General features: G+C 42.5%; 1 protein-coding gene across 7 annotated transcripts in view; it reads right to left on the bottom strand.

The window, feature by feature from the left end:
- LSAMP (limbic system associated membrane protein) overlaps positions 1 to 15,806 on the bottom strand; it is an 813,202-nt gene that overhangs the window by 35,720 nt on the left and 761,676 nt on the right. For all 7 annotated transcript variants that reach the window (XM_037013125.2, XM_037013122.2, XM_037013123.2 and 4 more), the window contains 3 exons: positions 12,101 to 12,235; positions 4,261 to 4,381; positions 3,638 to 3,786 (listed from right to left, as the gene is read on the bottom strand). In XM_037013125.2, the coding sequence (XP_036869020.1) occupies positions 3,638 to 3,786; positions 4,261 to 4,381; positions 12,101 to 12,235 (405 nt within the window). The remainder of the gene's footprint in view (positions 1 to 3,637; positions 3,787 to 4,260; positions 4,382 to 12,100; positions 12,236 to 15,806) is intronic.

Here is a 15,806-nt window from a genome sequence, read left to right as displayed (position 1 = left end):
AGACCTCAAGTGAGAAGATGGTGAAATTAGATGTCTCCTCACCTCCAAACTTTTACAAAAGCTGCATCTCTTAACATTTCCCCCACATGCACAAATCAAGATAATACGTTGGTCTAGAGCCTCTGGGAACAGATCACCTGAATTTAAATCCCAGGGGCCTTACTCAGTTACACTATTTCCTTAACCTCTTTGGGTAATGGAGAATATGACAACGAAGAGGGCTGTCCTCATGATTAAATGAGATCATGTGTGCCAAGTGTTCAGCACAAACCCAGAGTACCTTGTCAGCATTCAGTAAGAAGCGATGACATTAAAACCATTACCCTATTCTTCCTCCCTGTCCATTGCTGCTTTAAAAGTAACTCAATGCTAAGCACCAAAACAAGATCGGTTTCCTCTGTGGGTGCACCACAGTCACCAGTGTGGAAATACGGGTCTGTTATGTTACATGTACCGCCAACGGAGTTTCTTCTTGGCACAGCCTGAGGTCCAAGTCATCATCCTTGTGCTGCGCAGAGGATGGTGCTCGATCTGCCTATACACAGTGTGCCTCTGGATGAATGTATTCAGAAAAATTACATGACGTAACGCCCTGCCCAGGGTGAAGAGAGGGTAAAAGGCATTACTTGGATACAGACTGAGGTGCTATGTATCCTTGACAAACAGAAGGCTAGAATGTGTGGAGAGCAAGACAAATGGGAAAGGAATGCTTCCATGGGCTTAGGAAAACATGGTTCTGAATACTTATTTAACCCCTTTGGAGATCAATATTTGAATAGAAAGTGGAGAAGTGTAGGTATGTTCGTGGTGGGGCCCCAGAGGTCCCAGCGACCGCAAATTGACGCTGCATAAAGAGTTGGCACATGTCGCTGTGTGGACGCCAGGAACGTGCAGACGCGCAGTGAAGATGGATAATGGTGAACTCTCCGGGGCTCAGGCTCACGGCCTCTGCTCTGTCGCTGCAGCTCACCGGTGGCCTCCTCGGCCGGGCCTGGGTGGGTCAGCGGGGCGCCCCACTGCCCACATGGCACTCTCCGTCTGGGCACCGCTGCTTCCCGCCCCCAGCATCTGAACCCTGCTGACCCTGCTCCGAGAAGTACAGGCACTAAATGTGCTCCTTCTTCCCGTTAAACCATCCACTTTGAATCTAAGTGATGGGCAGTCTGCTCACATGGGGACTTTCTTCTTCCTGCTCTCCTTCCCCGCTGCCCATCACCTTCATCCCTTCTCCCTCTCACTCCTTCCTTCCTTCTCTCTCTGCTTCCTGCTCGTGTGAAACAATGACCCAGCTCTGAAGCCTGGGACAACACACCTCCCAAACCTGAGTGGTGGTGGGTGGGTGCGGTGGAGGGGCCACTCTTGTGACATTAAGCAGAAATTTCCATACTGAGGCCTTGAAATAAGGCCTAAGAAATAGGGCAGTGGATTCACTAATTTTGGCTATTTTAATGGCTCCTTTTCACCTTGGAGCCTAATAATCTTTTGCATTCTGTTCATCCGTAAGTATTTCACCTTGTCACTTTCTCCTAAGGTGGGAAACATCATTCTGACCCGAACTCGGGGGCATGTGCTGCCGGTGGCAGAGCCTGTGGGGTCTCTTCTGCAGATGGTGGGGTGGGACCCCAGGAAGATGCTCCACATGAATCACACCCTGTGAACTGCTCAAATCTATAACTGAGGGTGGCTTCTGCAAAGTTATCCAGGGTAATCTGATTATGATAAACTTGCCCATTACCTTGATTCTCAGCTTACAGATAAATTCTGAAGACTCTTGATGTTTCTTAATTTTACTTTAAATTAAATTAATTTAAATTAAACTGAGTCCTTTAAATCGACTTCCGTGAATGCGGCAGTGGTATTACAGGGTTTGAGATGACCTACTGTCAGCAGCAGCCGACGTGCAGCGTCTCCCGTCTTTGAATTAGCCTGTGTTCCCTGTCCTCCTCAATTCTTCCATCCCTCTGTCCTCCTTCTCCTTAGTCCATAGATATCAATTTACTTATTTGAAATGTATCATTAGCACATTTCTTCTGGGGGGGATAGGAAGAAAAGATACTTTAAGGTAAATTCATATTGCTCACTTTCTCTAACGAATCCAATCGTCCATTTTCTCTTTTCCAATTGCTATAAAACCTTTTGTTAACCAGGTCGCCTTAGATTTGTCTGACTCTCAAATCAATAGTTGAGGCTCTTTCTGTCTCTCCCCCACCCCAATTTATGGAATCCCTAAAGGCAGGGGGGAAATAGGTAACTGTTTCTTAATAAATATCCTCTCAAGTATCTTTGAGATATTGATGTCTCTAAGCTGAAGCAAAGAACACCCATGTTTGGTTTTGTAGACAAGTAAACAGGGATATGAATTTTAAACTTCAAGCATTTGTACAGGTGTATCCCCTCAAACTGTTACAAACTGATGTCAAAGGGAGCTACGAATGAGAAACTCAAGACCCATTTTAGAATAGTTGCGGTGCTAGAGTTGGATCTTCAGGAGTTTTAAAATGGCTTTAATACTGTATTTTAAGAGATCTCTCACTTAAGTGGACTTTTCTCCTGTTTTTTTTTTTTTTCTGTCTTGAATGCTCATCTGAACTGAATAAAGCAAGACGGAGACATCTCTCTGGCTGAGAATATTTCTAGATTTTTCCAATCGAACCTGTGTAGAAAAAAAACCTCTTGGGGGCTTGTGCCTCCAAAATGACAGTAAATTCTTTGGACTCTGTCCTTTAGTACAGATGAAATTTCTATCCCAGCATGTGCTAACTTTTTTGCTTGATTTACTTATTCTGATAACCATTTCTCTATTACAAATGTTATTACTTTCCTCCCATCTCACCCATCAAACTTCTGTTTCTCAGGTGGTATTTGCTTCTAGGCTTACAGCCTCTGGGCCAACAAGGCAGGTGGTCACATATCTGTAACAACGGCTAAATTAGAGCAAGGCTCCGAGGTGGCCTCTCAGACTAACACCAGTAACTTAAAACACCTCTTTAGCCTGCCTTCAGGGTCTTCTTCAGTTTTCAGAAATGTTCCTTGCTCCCACCATTCCACCTCTCTTACAAAAGTATATCAAGACGAGTAACACTTCCTGCCGTCCTATGGAAACCTTTCTGTGACTATTTTTCCTACTTTAGATTTTATATTATGTTTTAATCATTTATTCCACCTCCTCTTGTGTTTTTAAAAATACGCTTTCTTTTTCCAGCTTCTCCCTTTTCCCAGTACCTTATCCCGTCTTACTATTTCTTTCTCAATCATTCTTACCACTTCCATTTTTTAAACTGCCATGCATTTTCTAGGATCTTACCTCACCTCTGGCCCTTAAGGAGACCATCACCAAAGAGATCTTTGTTCTCCAAATATTTAACAGTTTAACCAACCAGAAAAAAACAAAACTGTGCAAACAAATGAAACAAGGCAGCTATCAAAAGTAAGGGAGGGAATGGTGAGGAAAGTTACTCCATTTGTATATCTCACCTTATGCATAGAAATTGAGAACGTGTGGTTTTGTTTCAGTGACTATATTCTGATTTTTGTGTAAGTTTATGTTTACTAGGCAAGGGAATGATTTCCAAGTTTCCCAAGGGAGAACTCAATCGACTTACTTCCCCCGAGCTGGGCCCTGCTGTGGCATACTTACTGAAAAGGACTAGGCTGGCGTTGGTGACACCCAGGTTGTTGGCAGCCACACAGGTATAGTTTCCATAATGCTCCTCGGTGACGTTGGTCACTGTCAGGGAGGACTGGCCCTCCGTGCTCTTAATCTCAAGGCCATTGGCACTATTTATCCTAAGAGTTCAAAAACAGAAGAGTAAAAAGGAACGCTGATGAGGATCTGACATAGCAAGCCCTTTTTCATCATTATATTGGGGGAATGGAAGTAGTAAGATAGAGGTGGTTGTTCCCTGCTCAATCCCTCCTGTTAATTGTGCAGTGCCACGTCACCAAATTGCTGTCAGTCACAGAGAGAGAACTGAGGAGTAGATGTGTTTCACTGGGCTTTGGTTTCTGCTATATGCAAGACAGACCTGCAGGTGGGAACTACCCACTGAACCACCTACCTCCTACCTCTTGGCATGCAACCTGACTGTTTTGAGGCTCCAGCTTAAGAGCTGCAGGCCCCAGGGTCCTTGAAAACAGAGGGCTGGAAAAGGAAGAGAGTAACGGTAGAGTCCTATGTATTTATGGTTTTACCATGAGGGCTTCTAGCGCCCCAAGGACCACGTAGTGAAGCTGTGGGGACATGGCTGGTTTGGCACATACCTGGTGTCATCCCGGTACCACTCAAAGTCAGGAGCAGGCACTGCCGAGGCCTCACATTTTAGTGAAGCTTTTCGCCCTGTGGTGGCTTCGTTGCTCTTGGATTCTGTGATAGTGGGAGGATCTGTAGGAAGGATAGGCCCGCAGTTTACAAAGGGTACTCCAGAATTTCCAGGCAAAAAGAAATAGGACAGTCTGATTGGAGAGGGGCAGGAAAGAAATTGTTGTCTTAAAGCTCCATTTACATGAATTATGTGATCCGTTGAATAGGACTGATCACTATAAAGCTCAGTAAAAATAGGAGATGATTAATGAAACCATATATTTGGTTTACTTAAATGGGACATGTAACCAAGCTTTATGGAAATGGCTCTAGGATTTCTCTCCCCCTCCTCCAATACACCATCATTTATTCCATCTGGATTGTAATATTTGCAGAGTCTCTTCCTTTTCATAAACTAAGTGGTGATACTAAAGGACTCAGGCTTTAAATGTATATAATTTGAGCATTTTTATTTCTCATCACCATCATTATCATCATTACTATTGTTATGGTTTGAGATGGCAGTAAGAGTCTGATGAAAATAATAGAGGTCTGAAGTTCTCCCAGCCTAAGCTTAGCTTGATATTGTGAGAATTCAGAAAAACAAACTAGTATTAGATGATTACCTTTTTTCCTCCTATGTGTTCCTTTATTGTTATGACCCCAGGAAATCTTGCCTTTATGGATTAAGTCTATCCTGGTGCACAGAAGCCTCCCTGGTATATGTTTTCTACTCTCTGGCAGTGGTAAACTTGACTATTTCTGCTTAGGAGTGGGCCAACAAAACTGTAAGAGGCTTCAAATGAGCCCAGAAATGCATCTGAAATTCTAATATGCCATGATTCTTTCAAACAGTCCTTAGAGGCTGGAACAAGTGGTTACAGGTTCACATCACTGAGTGAGGATGGTAGACTCGAGCTCCTGGCTTGATGTTGCTGTGTTTGTGGGAGTGGTGTTGGAGGGGGAGGTATTTGTACAGGGACAGGGTTGCTGAATAGAGGTTAGGAGCTTGGGTTTAAAATTTGATAGACCTGAGCTCAAATCCAGGCTCTGTACCTCACTGTCCTTCCTCATTAGAGAGCTCAGTACTTTATCTAGTCACATTGTTTCAATTTCTTCATCTATGAAATATTGGAACCAGAGGCAGGGAGATCCACTTAGAGATTACTGAAGAAATCCAGAGATAGCTTGCACTCAGTTTGTGAAAAAGTAGCCACAAGGGATTGGACAGATTTGAGATGGAGTATGAAACCTCAGGTTGACAAGATTGGATGTGGAGGCTGAGGGAAAGAAAGAGGGGCAGCAAAGGCAACCCTCAAGTTTCTGACTTGGGTATCTAAGTGATGCTATCCACTGAGGTTAGATACATAAGCAGAGAAATAGATGGCCGGTAATTTCCTGTCCTTCCCTCTTTATTAGGTTCTTTAGCTGCCAGCAAGTCCACAGTCTGTAGCATGTTGGCTGGAAAGGTAATCTTGCTGGTGATCATACTGTATTGTTCAATTTCTCAAAATGTAAAGTGAGTTTTAACCAGTGTTTGTGAGTTTCTGGAGCCATGTGGCTATGAGCGACGAATCCTTAATGGTGACCACTGCTTTGTTAACCCAGCCCCAATAATCTGTGCCAGACCCCACGTTTTCCATCATCGTCCCCTTTGGTGCTCATAGCTAAGGCACCTGAACATAATCATGCCATGGTGGACACCTTCCAGCCCTTCCACCACTGGGCTGGGAGTGCACGCCCCAGTTGTGCAGTTTTATGGGAAAGCTCTTGCTCATTCAGTTAGTTTCTTTCTCTGTGGCAGGAGCTTATGTAGTATGCCTCCTTGCTCTGGGACCAGGGGCAAGGAATGATCTTTCTGCCTGAAAAACTGGAGAAGAATAGATGAGGTTTGTTTAGCTCATCTCATCCCCCTTCTTTCTTTTGGGACATGCTTCTGGTGGGGGGCAGAGGCAATTATTACAAATTGCTTCTCCACCAGTGTCTTACTTGGGCGCTCATCTGGGCACGCCTACCACTGTCTGGGGTGGCCATGACTGGGAGGTCAATCGACCATACTACTATACCTCTGACCATCTTGATCTCTAACAATGGGGGCAATTGGGCTTCCCATACATCTCCTTCAGTCCTCAATTTGTTCAAAACCTGAATAGCTAAGTATAAGTAGTAAGCTATTTCTTAGCTCCTCAGAGATGCTAGCATAGGAAAGGTAGGAGTGAACTAGGGTTGAACACATTTAAGTGCATTAATCTTGGGGCAGGATGACACTGGTAAATTACAAAGGCCAAACCCTTGCTTCTCTCCTTGAATATCTGTTTCTTGTACCAGGGAAAATTCACAGATAATCATAAATGTATGGAGAACTCATTGTTTCTAGTGTTTCTCAACTGACACAGTGGTGCAGGTCTGTTTGCTCCTGGCTTATTGGAATGAACATTTCAAAATTCATTTGTAATAAATTCTGCATAGGTGAGGCTAAGAAAAATTATTACAAATCATGTTGTGGCACGCCTGGTGGAGTTAAAATAATCATGTCCTTGCTTAAAATATGGTTATAATAGAAATGTGGCTTGATAAAAATGCTGCTCAGAGGTCCATTGTTATTCTTTACATGACTTGGGAATAGCTTATTCTCTTCCAGTTTTTAGTACTTCAAAATTCTGGGTTCTAAAAATATTAATAAGGGCTTTCTTTTTCTTATATCACCAATAACAAGACTCTTACAATTAGAATGAATAGGATAATGATGACAGTGGCCTAGCAAACACAGTACCATTCATTTAATCATCCTAGTATTTGGAATAATAGTATAAAATAACAATATTTTTAACAAAGATTCAATTTATAGGTATTTACCATGTATCAGTACTCTACCAGGCTTTAGATATTCTTTTCACCCAAATAATAGCCCTAAGAGGTGATGATTATTAACCCCATGTATGAATGAGAAGACAGATTTACAGAGGGTTATTAACGCAGCCAGCACTTGATGGAATCTGGATTTGAACCCATGTTCTGAAGCCCATGCTCTGAACCTCTGTGCCTCCATTTGAATGAATTCCTTTAGAGATAAATGAATTATAAATAAGGAAAAATACCACTGAGGGGGGCATGCTGGTAGCTTGACAGGCAAATGTTAATATTTCTGCCATTGCAGGGTACCAGAAATGGTACAACATGCAGAAACATAGTGGAAATAAACCTGCATTAGAAATCAGGAGATGTGGGCTCAATTTCTGCCTGTGCCACTTAGGTTGCTGTCTCTTTGGGGTGATGTGTTGACCTCCTGAAGCCCTTCACCTATGCATGTAGATGTTGATACCTGCCTGCCTGTCTCACAGGTCTGACATAAAGATTAAATGAAATCACATATATGAAAGCACACTTAATACCTGCAATGATTACATTTGTTATCTCTATTACTACTCTTCACATAGTATCTTAAGGAAAGAGGGCTTTGGAGTTAGACCTAGGTTGGAGTCCTAACCTTACCACTCTGATGGTTCTCTGATTTTGTGGCAGAGAATGCTTATATTTTCTGTGCTTTGTTTCTGTCCTCTCTGTATGGGGAGGATTTGATCTTCTCCCAGGGCTAGTGGGCAGTGGTGGACCATTGGGGTAGGAGCAGAGAATGTAGGCAATAAGAAAGGCACTGTATTTAGAGAGTTTAGAATTAATAATAAAAATGACTAACAGTTGTCTTTTTTTAAAAAATAACCATGTATAAGCAATACTAGACCAAACTTACTAAACAATGTCAGTGATAAAGTAAATGCTCTTCCTTACTGGGGCAAGCCAGGCCCAATACACCTCCCTCTTGGTTGGCCACTGTCAGTGTGATGATTACAGCAAATCATACATTTGTAGCATAGTCTTGGTACTCTGAAGGTATTCAGAAAATTATGGTTCTTTTTCACATAGCAAAGTTATGGTAGAGAATTGCAGCACCTGGATTCTTAGTGAATATTTCCTTTGAAGATCCCATAATAGATTCATCAATTAGGACATGTCTTTACTGACACCATCCCAAATACAAGAATAAAGTAAAGACTGGCATGAAGAATGGATAGGTGTAGCTATGAATAGCTAGATAAAGGTAGCCAGTGTGGTTCTAAATTTTCCTAAAGTTTCATCACTGGGGGATTTTTGAATCAGAGCACTGAAGGATCCAGTTAAAATACATTTATATTATCTGGAAACAACAGGTGCTCCAGTCCCAACTGTGGATTCTGTGGTAGTTAATCTCTGCTTCTTCTAAATAAATGGCTATCAAATATAAGGGTGAGATTTAGAAATGTCAGTGTTCCACGTCCCCCAATATCTATGTTGGGTTGGTTAGCTCTGGACACAAGAGTGGAGGCAGAGTTGAGTTCAAAGGGAGACAATAATAGGAAAAACAAGTCATAAAGAGTGACAAAGTGACCCTAGTTGGAGAGGTACCTGTAGGAAGGCAGAGGTGGGAATATTAGATGGTTAGAGGGGTGGGATAGGGCTTTAGAGCTGGTGTCAGCTTTTGAGAGGAATTTTCCCAGGAATAGGAAGAGAGTCCAGTGGAAGAGAGTCCAGATAAGATCAATAGTCTGTATTTATTGAATCCTCTACACTAGATATGACCCTTGGGACACTGAGCACTATGGGACACTCCCATAAGCAGCTATTTTTAGGGCACTGTGAGAACTGAAATTGAAGACTTAGAACCTGTAATGAAAGGACATTTGTCCCTAGGGCTGGTATCTGGAAAAAATTAGCCACTATCCTGTAAAATACAAGAAACCAGAAGTCATGTCCATTGTACAAAATTTTACTAAGCTTATTTAGTTGAACAGATTTCAGGTCAATAACTTAACTGCTGTAAATGTCGGGACCTCCTACCACTTAGAAAATAGATTTTGCATGTCAAATGGCTATTTGTGATGCTGTAAACCAGCTGTGGAGAAGAATTTTCTAAGAGAATAAAAAGGAGAGACGGTAGAATCCAGCTTGTGAACTAAACAGGAGAAACTGTTATGTCTCTTTTGTTTACTGCTCTAGCTTCTCAGTGCCCTGCAACAAATATCTGTTGGCAACTGAGTAAATGAATCAATGAAATGCTGGTAGGAGAAAATTACTAGCACTGGGATTTTGTTTAGTGGTACCCAGGGTCTGTTTTATTACAATGATCTGCTCGGCAATTAATTTTCTTCACCATCCTGATCCCCTGACCTAATTTCAAGCCCTGTGTTTTGAAAAGGAGGTGGAATCAGTTTAAATAATGGGACAGTTTTTTATTGTAGGCAGGATTAGATGAAGTAACAAAAGTGATACTGGATATTTCTCAGTATGCTTGAGTTTGCTAGCCAGACTTCATCTACTTAATACAACTACATTTAAGTAGGATGGATTGTTTGAACAGGACAATAAGGGCAATAGCTAGTTGTTTTAATACACTGTAAACACAGCTTATGAAGTGTTGATAAAAGGGTGAATCCAAAGAACTTGATTATTAGAATATACTTCTTGGTTTGTGACCAGTATCATTTGCAAAGTTTACAGATATGTTAAGAGGTCAGAGTTATCTGTGAGTTTTACACCTACATTCAGAAACATTTCCTGAGCAATTTTTATAAGGTCAGGAATGTACTAGGCGCTGCTGATTAGGACATATGGGATATTCGACTCAGGCTGTTACAGATTTCCATGTAATTTGTTACAAGGTGTCTTTTTTAGAATCTCGAGGTTCTATCCATATTCTTCTGTGGTTTGCTCATTACTAGGAAAAGCTCACATTTTTATAAAAGCCTTCTCTTGAATATTATCAGTATTTTCTTCTGTTGTAAGTTACACTTTGGGGACAGTCAAGATGGCGCAATGTCAGACTAATTGTGCTAATAATAATAGGGCTCAGGCGGCTGGCTTTGATCTCAGGAACCATCTGCAATGCAGACCACTTTGATGTTTCACACAATGGAAGCATAAATATTTTCTATGTACTCCATGATCGAACTTTCAGAAATCTAATTAAGATGAAGGTCAATTAAGAGAAAATGAAATCTTAACTCCTAAAGTCAGAGACAAGGTGCAAGATGATGGCATGGCTGTGTGTACATAAAAGAAGCTAAGTAACCTAATTATAAACTTATAAACACCCAGAAAAATTGCCTTTCATGTGAAGAAAAGGTCCTAAAGCATTTTATAACATTGAGATCATTAGTGTGTCTTTGAAACACACCCAGTACTGGAAAAGAATAATAATACTGACATTTCAAAACTCTAGTACAAAAAAATCTCAGATAGCTATGGGATAAAAGCACTTCAGTGCTCATCAAACACCCCTTGCTTCTTGGAAATGAGTGTCAGTAATGTCTACGGCAGAGCCATATCTACCATATTCTTCTAAGTATGGTGGGAAGGAGATTCCACTGTCTGCTTCAGAAGGTACAAGGCTGGAGTGAGGTCACAGGATAGACTGCGTGACCTTAGGCCAGTGTCCTCAACTCTCTATGCTTCCGTGTCCAATTATTTAAGTTGGACTAATGATGTTTATAAGTTTAGTGTGAGGAGTAAATGACAAACGTAAATGTAAAAGTGTAAAATGATGCATATTGTGGTACTGAGAACTGAAAACTCCTCTTCCTCTTTCTCCCAAGAACATGGGCTCCAGAATCAAATGGGCCAACGTCTGAATGTGTTTCCTCACTCTCGCTTTCTGTGCCGCTTTGGAAAGTCAATTTTACCTCTTGGGTTCAGTGTCTCAAACTCTAAAATGGAGTCAGTTATATCTCCTTTGCCCTGGAATTCACACAGAGTCACTGGTATATAAGCAGCTGCGGGCTGGCTGAAGATAACATAAAATAACTCCATATGGTCTAAAGCTTATTTTCAGATATGGATAAGATGTCTATACGCCTCTGTGCATGTGTGTTATGTCTTACATCTGCATACATGTGTGCATACATATGTGGGTGTGTGTATGCTAAATACATAGGGAAGACTTGTCAGGACACACCTTTGTCTCTGTCACTAGCCACAGTTGTGTGTGTGGGAACTTGAATCTGAATGATGTGATAAGTCAGTCCTAACTGAAGAGGATAAACGAATTCTCTTTATTCCTTTTCAGGGTGACACACTTCATATGGATCCGCCCCCGACCCCTTCTCTTTGAACTACATCTAAGGATCCTTTCATCAGAGAAGTTCAAAGTATGCCCACTTACCTATGCATTTAGTGAAATCTTCTTTTGTAACTCCCTTACTTCTTTAGGAAATACGTAACCAAAGTTAACTCATCAGGTATCCCTGCTAGCCATCGAGGACACATGGTGTCTGACCACAGTGGCTTGAATTTGTTCCTAAGGCCATTTAGTTAAAGGATAAAAGGCCATTTTAGTTAGAGGATAAAATATGATTTGGGGTTGTTTCCTTCTGACAAACAATGCATTAAGGTGAAAATTCCAGTGAAAGCAGATATGAATTGTTGCTTTTCCCCAAGTGTGATGACCTTGGTCCCCACGAAGAACAGAATAGTGATTGTCAGAAATGCTGGTGCTCTCTGGTCATGTTTTCTTAATTCTGCCATCTGAGTAAAAGATGGAGTGTATTGTTAAATGCATTAGGAGTTATATTTAGAGTTGGTAGAGTTGATTTATCAAATTTCAAGGCCAACTCCTGCCCTTGGATATATCCAGTGTATAAATGTGCATCCCTGACCAGAGGAACATCTGCTTGAAATGCAATGTTCTTTTGCTAATGGGATCGTCAGAGCTCGTTGGAGGTGGAGGCGGGCCCCGAGCACAGAACACCTGCTGGCTCCTGACATACTCACAGTTCACAGTGACCTTGACTTGTTTGACATCCGCCGAGGAGACCTCATTGGCAGCTTTACACTCGTATTTGCCAGACTGCTCCCTGGTGATGCCGAGGATCTCCAGATATTCTTCTTCTCCTTCAAATTCTCTTCCTGAAAAAACAGGGGTATACATGATTGTTTTACATAGTTTAAAATATGCAGCTCTTTTTCTTTCTAGAAGCCATAAATCTACATGGCTTTTCAGTATTTTGACAATGTGTTTGTCTGAGGTCAGATTCCACAGAAGCAGACCTGGAGACAGAAAGTCACGTGAAAGTGACTAAGGAGGAGGGGTTCTCAGGAAAAATTGGTAGGGGAGTGAGAAAACAGGAACTGGAAGAGGAAGAAGCCAGTCAAGGGGGTGGCGCCAGGCCCTGTCCCAGGGAGGGTAGCCCTGCTCCATTCTCAGTGAGCTCCGGGAACAAGTGCCCCTGCAAAGTCATCCTGACCAACAGTCAAGAAGCTCGAGTGGCTGTATAGCCACACCCATCAGTCACTGGCTAACGCGGGAGCTGGGGGGAGGTGCACACAAGATGCAAAGGGCTAGGAGGGGCGTCGCTGAAGCACTGACATCATTGATGGCACAAGGCTGCCAAGCCCTCCTTCAACCAAAGTTGTTATTAGGAGAAGTGATTTCCTTGAGAAACTGTCACTCTTCTCCTCCAGATGATGTGGCATTCTAGTCACAGAAGTCGTGTCCTAAACTCGGTCCTGCCATTGCAGTTGTCTTATTCGGTGTCGAGTGGCATCACCCTTGATCTCAGGCCATGGACCAGCTCCCTGAGACTGTGCTGCCAACAGGCAACTTGTGGCAGACTCTGTCCCATGGGGGGAGGGCCCGGGACCTAAATGTCACTGGCTTAACCAGTTGGGATTCGGGGTCCGTAGTGTCCCTTTTAGGAAAGTTCCATAAATTTGGATGTGCCCATTTAGTAAAGAATTCTCAAGATGGGCCAGCTTGTTTAATTCCCCTTGTGTGGAGTATAGATGATTAGAGTGGGGGAGGGGAGGGGAGAGAAAGAAAGCGAGAGAGAGAAGAGAGAGAGAGAGAGAGAGAGAGAGAGAGAGAGAGAGAGAGAAGAGAAAGTGGATGGGGAAGGGAAAGGAAAACGAGAAAGTGAAGGTGAAAAGAACAGGGAGTTGACAGAGGAAGAGCTTGTCCAGAAAGGCCTGTAGACTTCTAGCTAGGCCTAGCTTAGAATGAACCCCCCTCACCCCAAATTATAAAACTTTACTGCTGCTGGGTTAAGATTGAGCAGCTGGGGATGGTACTAAAGGGCACAGCCTGCCACCCTGAAGAAATCTTGCTCCTGGTCATCCTACACTAAATGGTACCAATTAATAGCTCTGCTCAAATACCACAAGCTGTTTTCCCTTTCTGGAAATTCCCTGATGGCCCAATCAACATAACAGCCAGCCAGCACAGAGACAAATTCACTGTCTAAATATGTCAGCCAAGCCTGTTAACTAGGCTCCCAAAAGAACACAGGCCTCTTTGATAACATCCTATAACCTAACTGTTAGGAACACTCCAAGCTTCAAATCTTCTGTCAACTGTCACTATTACTAGTTTTGAGGAAAGTTTACAATCCCAACAACAAAAATGCAGTAGTATAAAATTATTTAGTTCTGGAATCCTGCACGTAACCTAGCACATGCTTCTGCTGAAAATGTTTTCAAATTAGTCTGTAAGTATGTAGTGACATATTATTTATAAAGCATTAATTTTTTTCTCCTGCGTTTTCTTCTCTATAGTCAGGCAAGTAGTCAGACCTGACTTTACATGTCCCCAAAGTAGAGCATAGTAGGAAAAAAAACAGAAATCTTCAAAAGGGTAATAGTCCATTTTATTGGATTAGCTGGGAAGAATCTAGGCTTGGAGGAAATAAAAGATTTTTTTCTGCCTACTTGCAACTATGGACTGAGAGTCATGCCAACTAATTGACACTAAGAATCTTCTAGCTAAATATAAATACTCTGAAGACGAATGGCAACTCTGACAATCGCAGGCCAAAGCAGGTGTAAGCTTATTAAAAATCTGGAGTGCAGCAGTGGGACTGACAGGAAGGCAGTCTTATTGAGTTTGAGATTAATGGTGGGTTGTAATGAAAAAATAGTTAAAGATGATTTCAGAATAGTTTAGGGTTTCTGCCCTGCCCTGCCTCTGCAGACATCACCATTCTTCTTTTTTTTTATTTTGGTATCATTAATGTACAATTACATGAGCAGCGTTATGGTTACTAGACTCCCCCCATCATCAAGTCCCCACCACATGCCCCATTACAGTCACTGTCCATCAGTGTAGTAAGATGCTATAGAACCATTACTTCTCTTCTGTGTATATACTGCCTTTCCCGTGTCTCCCCCACTACATTATGTGTGCTAATCATAATGCCCCCTTTCCCCCTTATCCCTCCGTTCCCACCCATACATCACCATTATTCCTAAGTAGGTAGAGTTGTCAGTAGAAGAGGGAACAAGTATAGTCTTCCTAGAGATGCCGCCCAGTACTGAATTCTTTTCAAGTCCCATAAAATATCTTATAATGGTAACAGATCTCTACTTGTACTTTGAATCTCTTTAAAATTATAAAGCAGTTCCAGGAGAGGGAAATATGATTTTTAACAGCATCAAGTGAGGCTTTACCAGTTCAGGAAGATGGCATCTATGAGAGTAAATGTCAAGATGAACTAGAGGAAGAAAATAAAGTGATGCCTCCTGGGTTTGGAACCTGGGACGCCAACGTAGGCATTAGTAATCTCATTTTTTTCCTGATGAGCAGATAACAGAACAGATTCTCATGAGAAGAATTTTCAACCCCACACCTCTAAGAAGGCTTCCCCCAGTACCACCTGAGGATGATGGGGAGTCTTCCTCTAGGGGCCTCGCCCACAGGGAAGGTCGTTTTGCTCCTCCCAGGCCGGCTCTCCTCCACCCGGCTGCCTGTCTCCAGCACACAGTGCGTGTGCTTTCTCACTAGATGGAGTCTAACCAAGGAGGAAACCAATACAGGTGAGAAAACCAAGGTGGTCTTCCCTCATTCAACCAGACTGACCAGAGTTTAAAATGTTAAACCACACCTTTGGGCTCTTCTTCTTCTTCCTGACTCTTTGGATTCTTCAGCTGAAACTCTTACAATCACTGGCACATCTTGCTAAGCTACTTTTCTTGCACTCACAGGAGACTTTGCTCACAGAAAATTATCCTCCTGCTTCACCTGAGCTCTTCTGTTGCTAGAAAGCCAAAGCAGCAGATTGTTAATTTCTTGGGGGACCCTGCTTTACTCGCGATATCCCCATGGACCAGCACAGGGTTTGGCCTAGTTACTCAATGTTTGTAGAGTCAGCTGGCCTGAATTACGAAACACAAGCAGAAACAACAGTCGGATCCGACAAATCATATAGGTTAAGGGAATGAAGTACTAAAAGGTGGGCGAGGTCTTCCTATAAGCAAAGCTGGTATAGGACTCCGTATCCCCTTTAACAATCCTAACAGAGGAAGTACCCCTTTACTGGGGAGGGAAGGGTGTGCTGAGTACTCTGCTGTGCTCTGAAGCTGTATCTGCCCGCGGAGTCACTGCTTCAAGTAAAGGTATGGAGACACCCATGGGGGCCCCAGCCGAAACAGGCCCCGTGCCATTCCTTTCATACCATCTGCGGCAGTTGTCTTGTTTCAAGGCACT

Source organism: Manis javanica, chromosome 3, assembly GCF_040802235.1.
Source record: "Manis javanica isolate MJ-LG chromosome 3, MJ_LKY, whole genome shotgun sequence".
NCBI lineage: Eukaryota > Metazoa > Chordata > Mammalia > Pholidota > Manidae > Manis > Manis javanica.
This window is presented reverse-complemented; position numbering and strand designations above follow the sequence as displayed.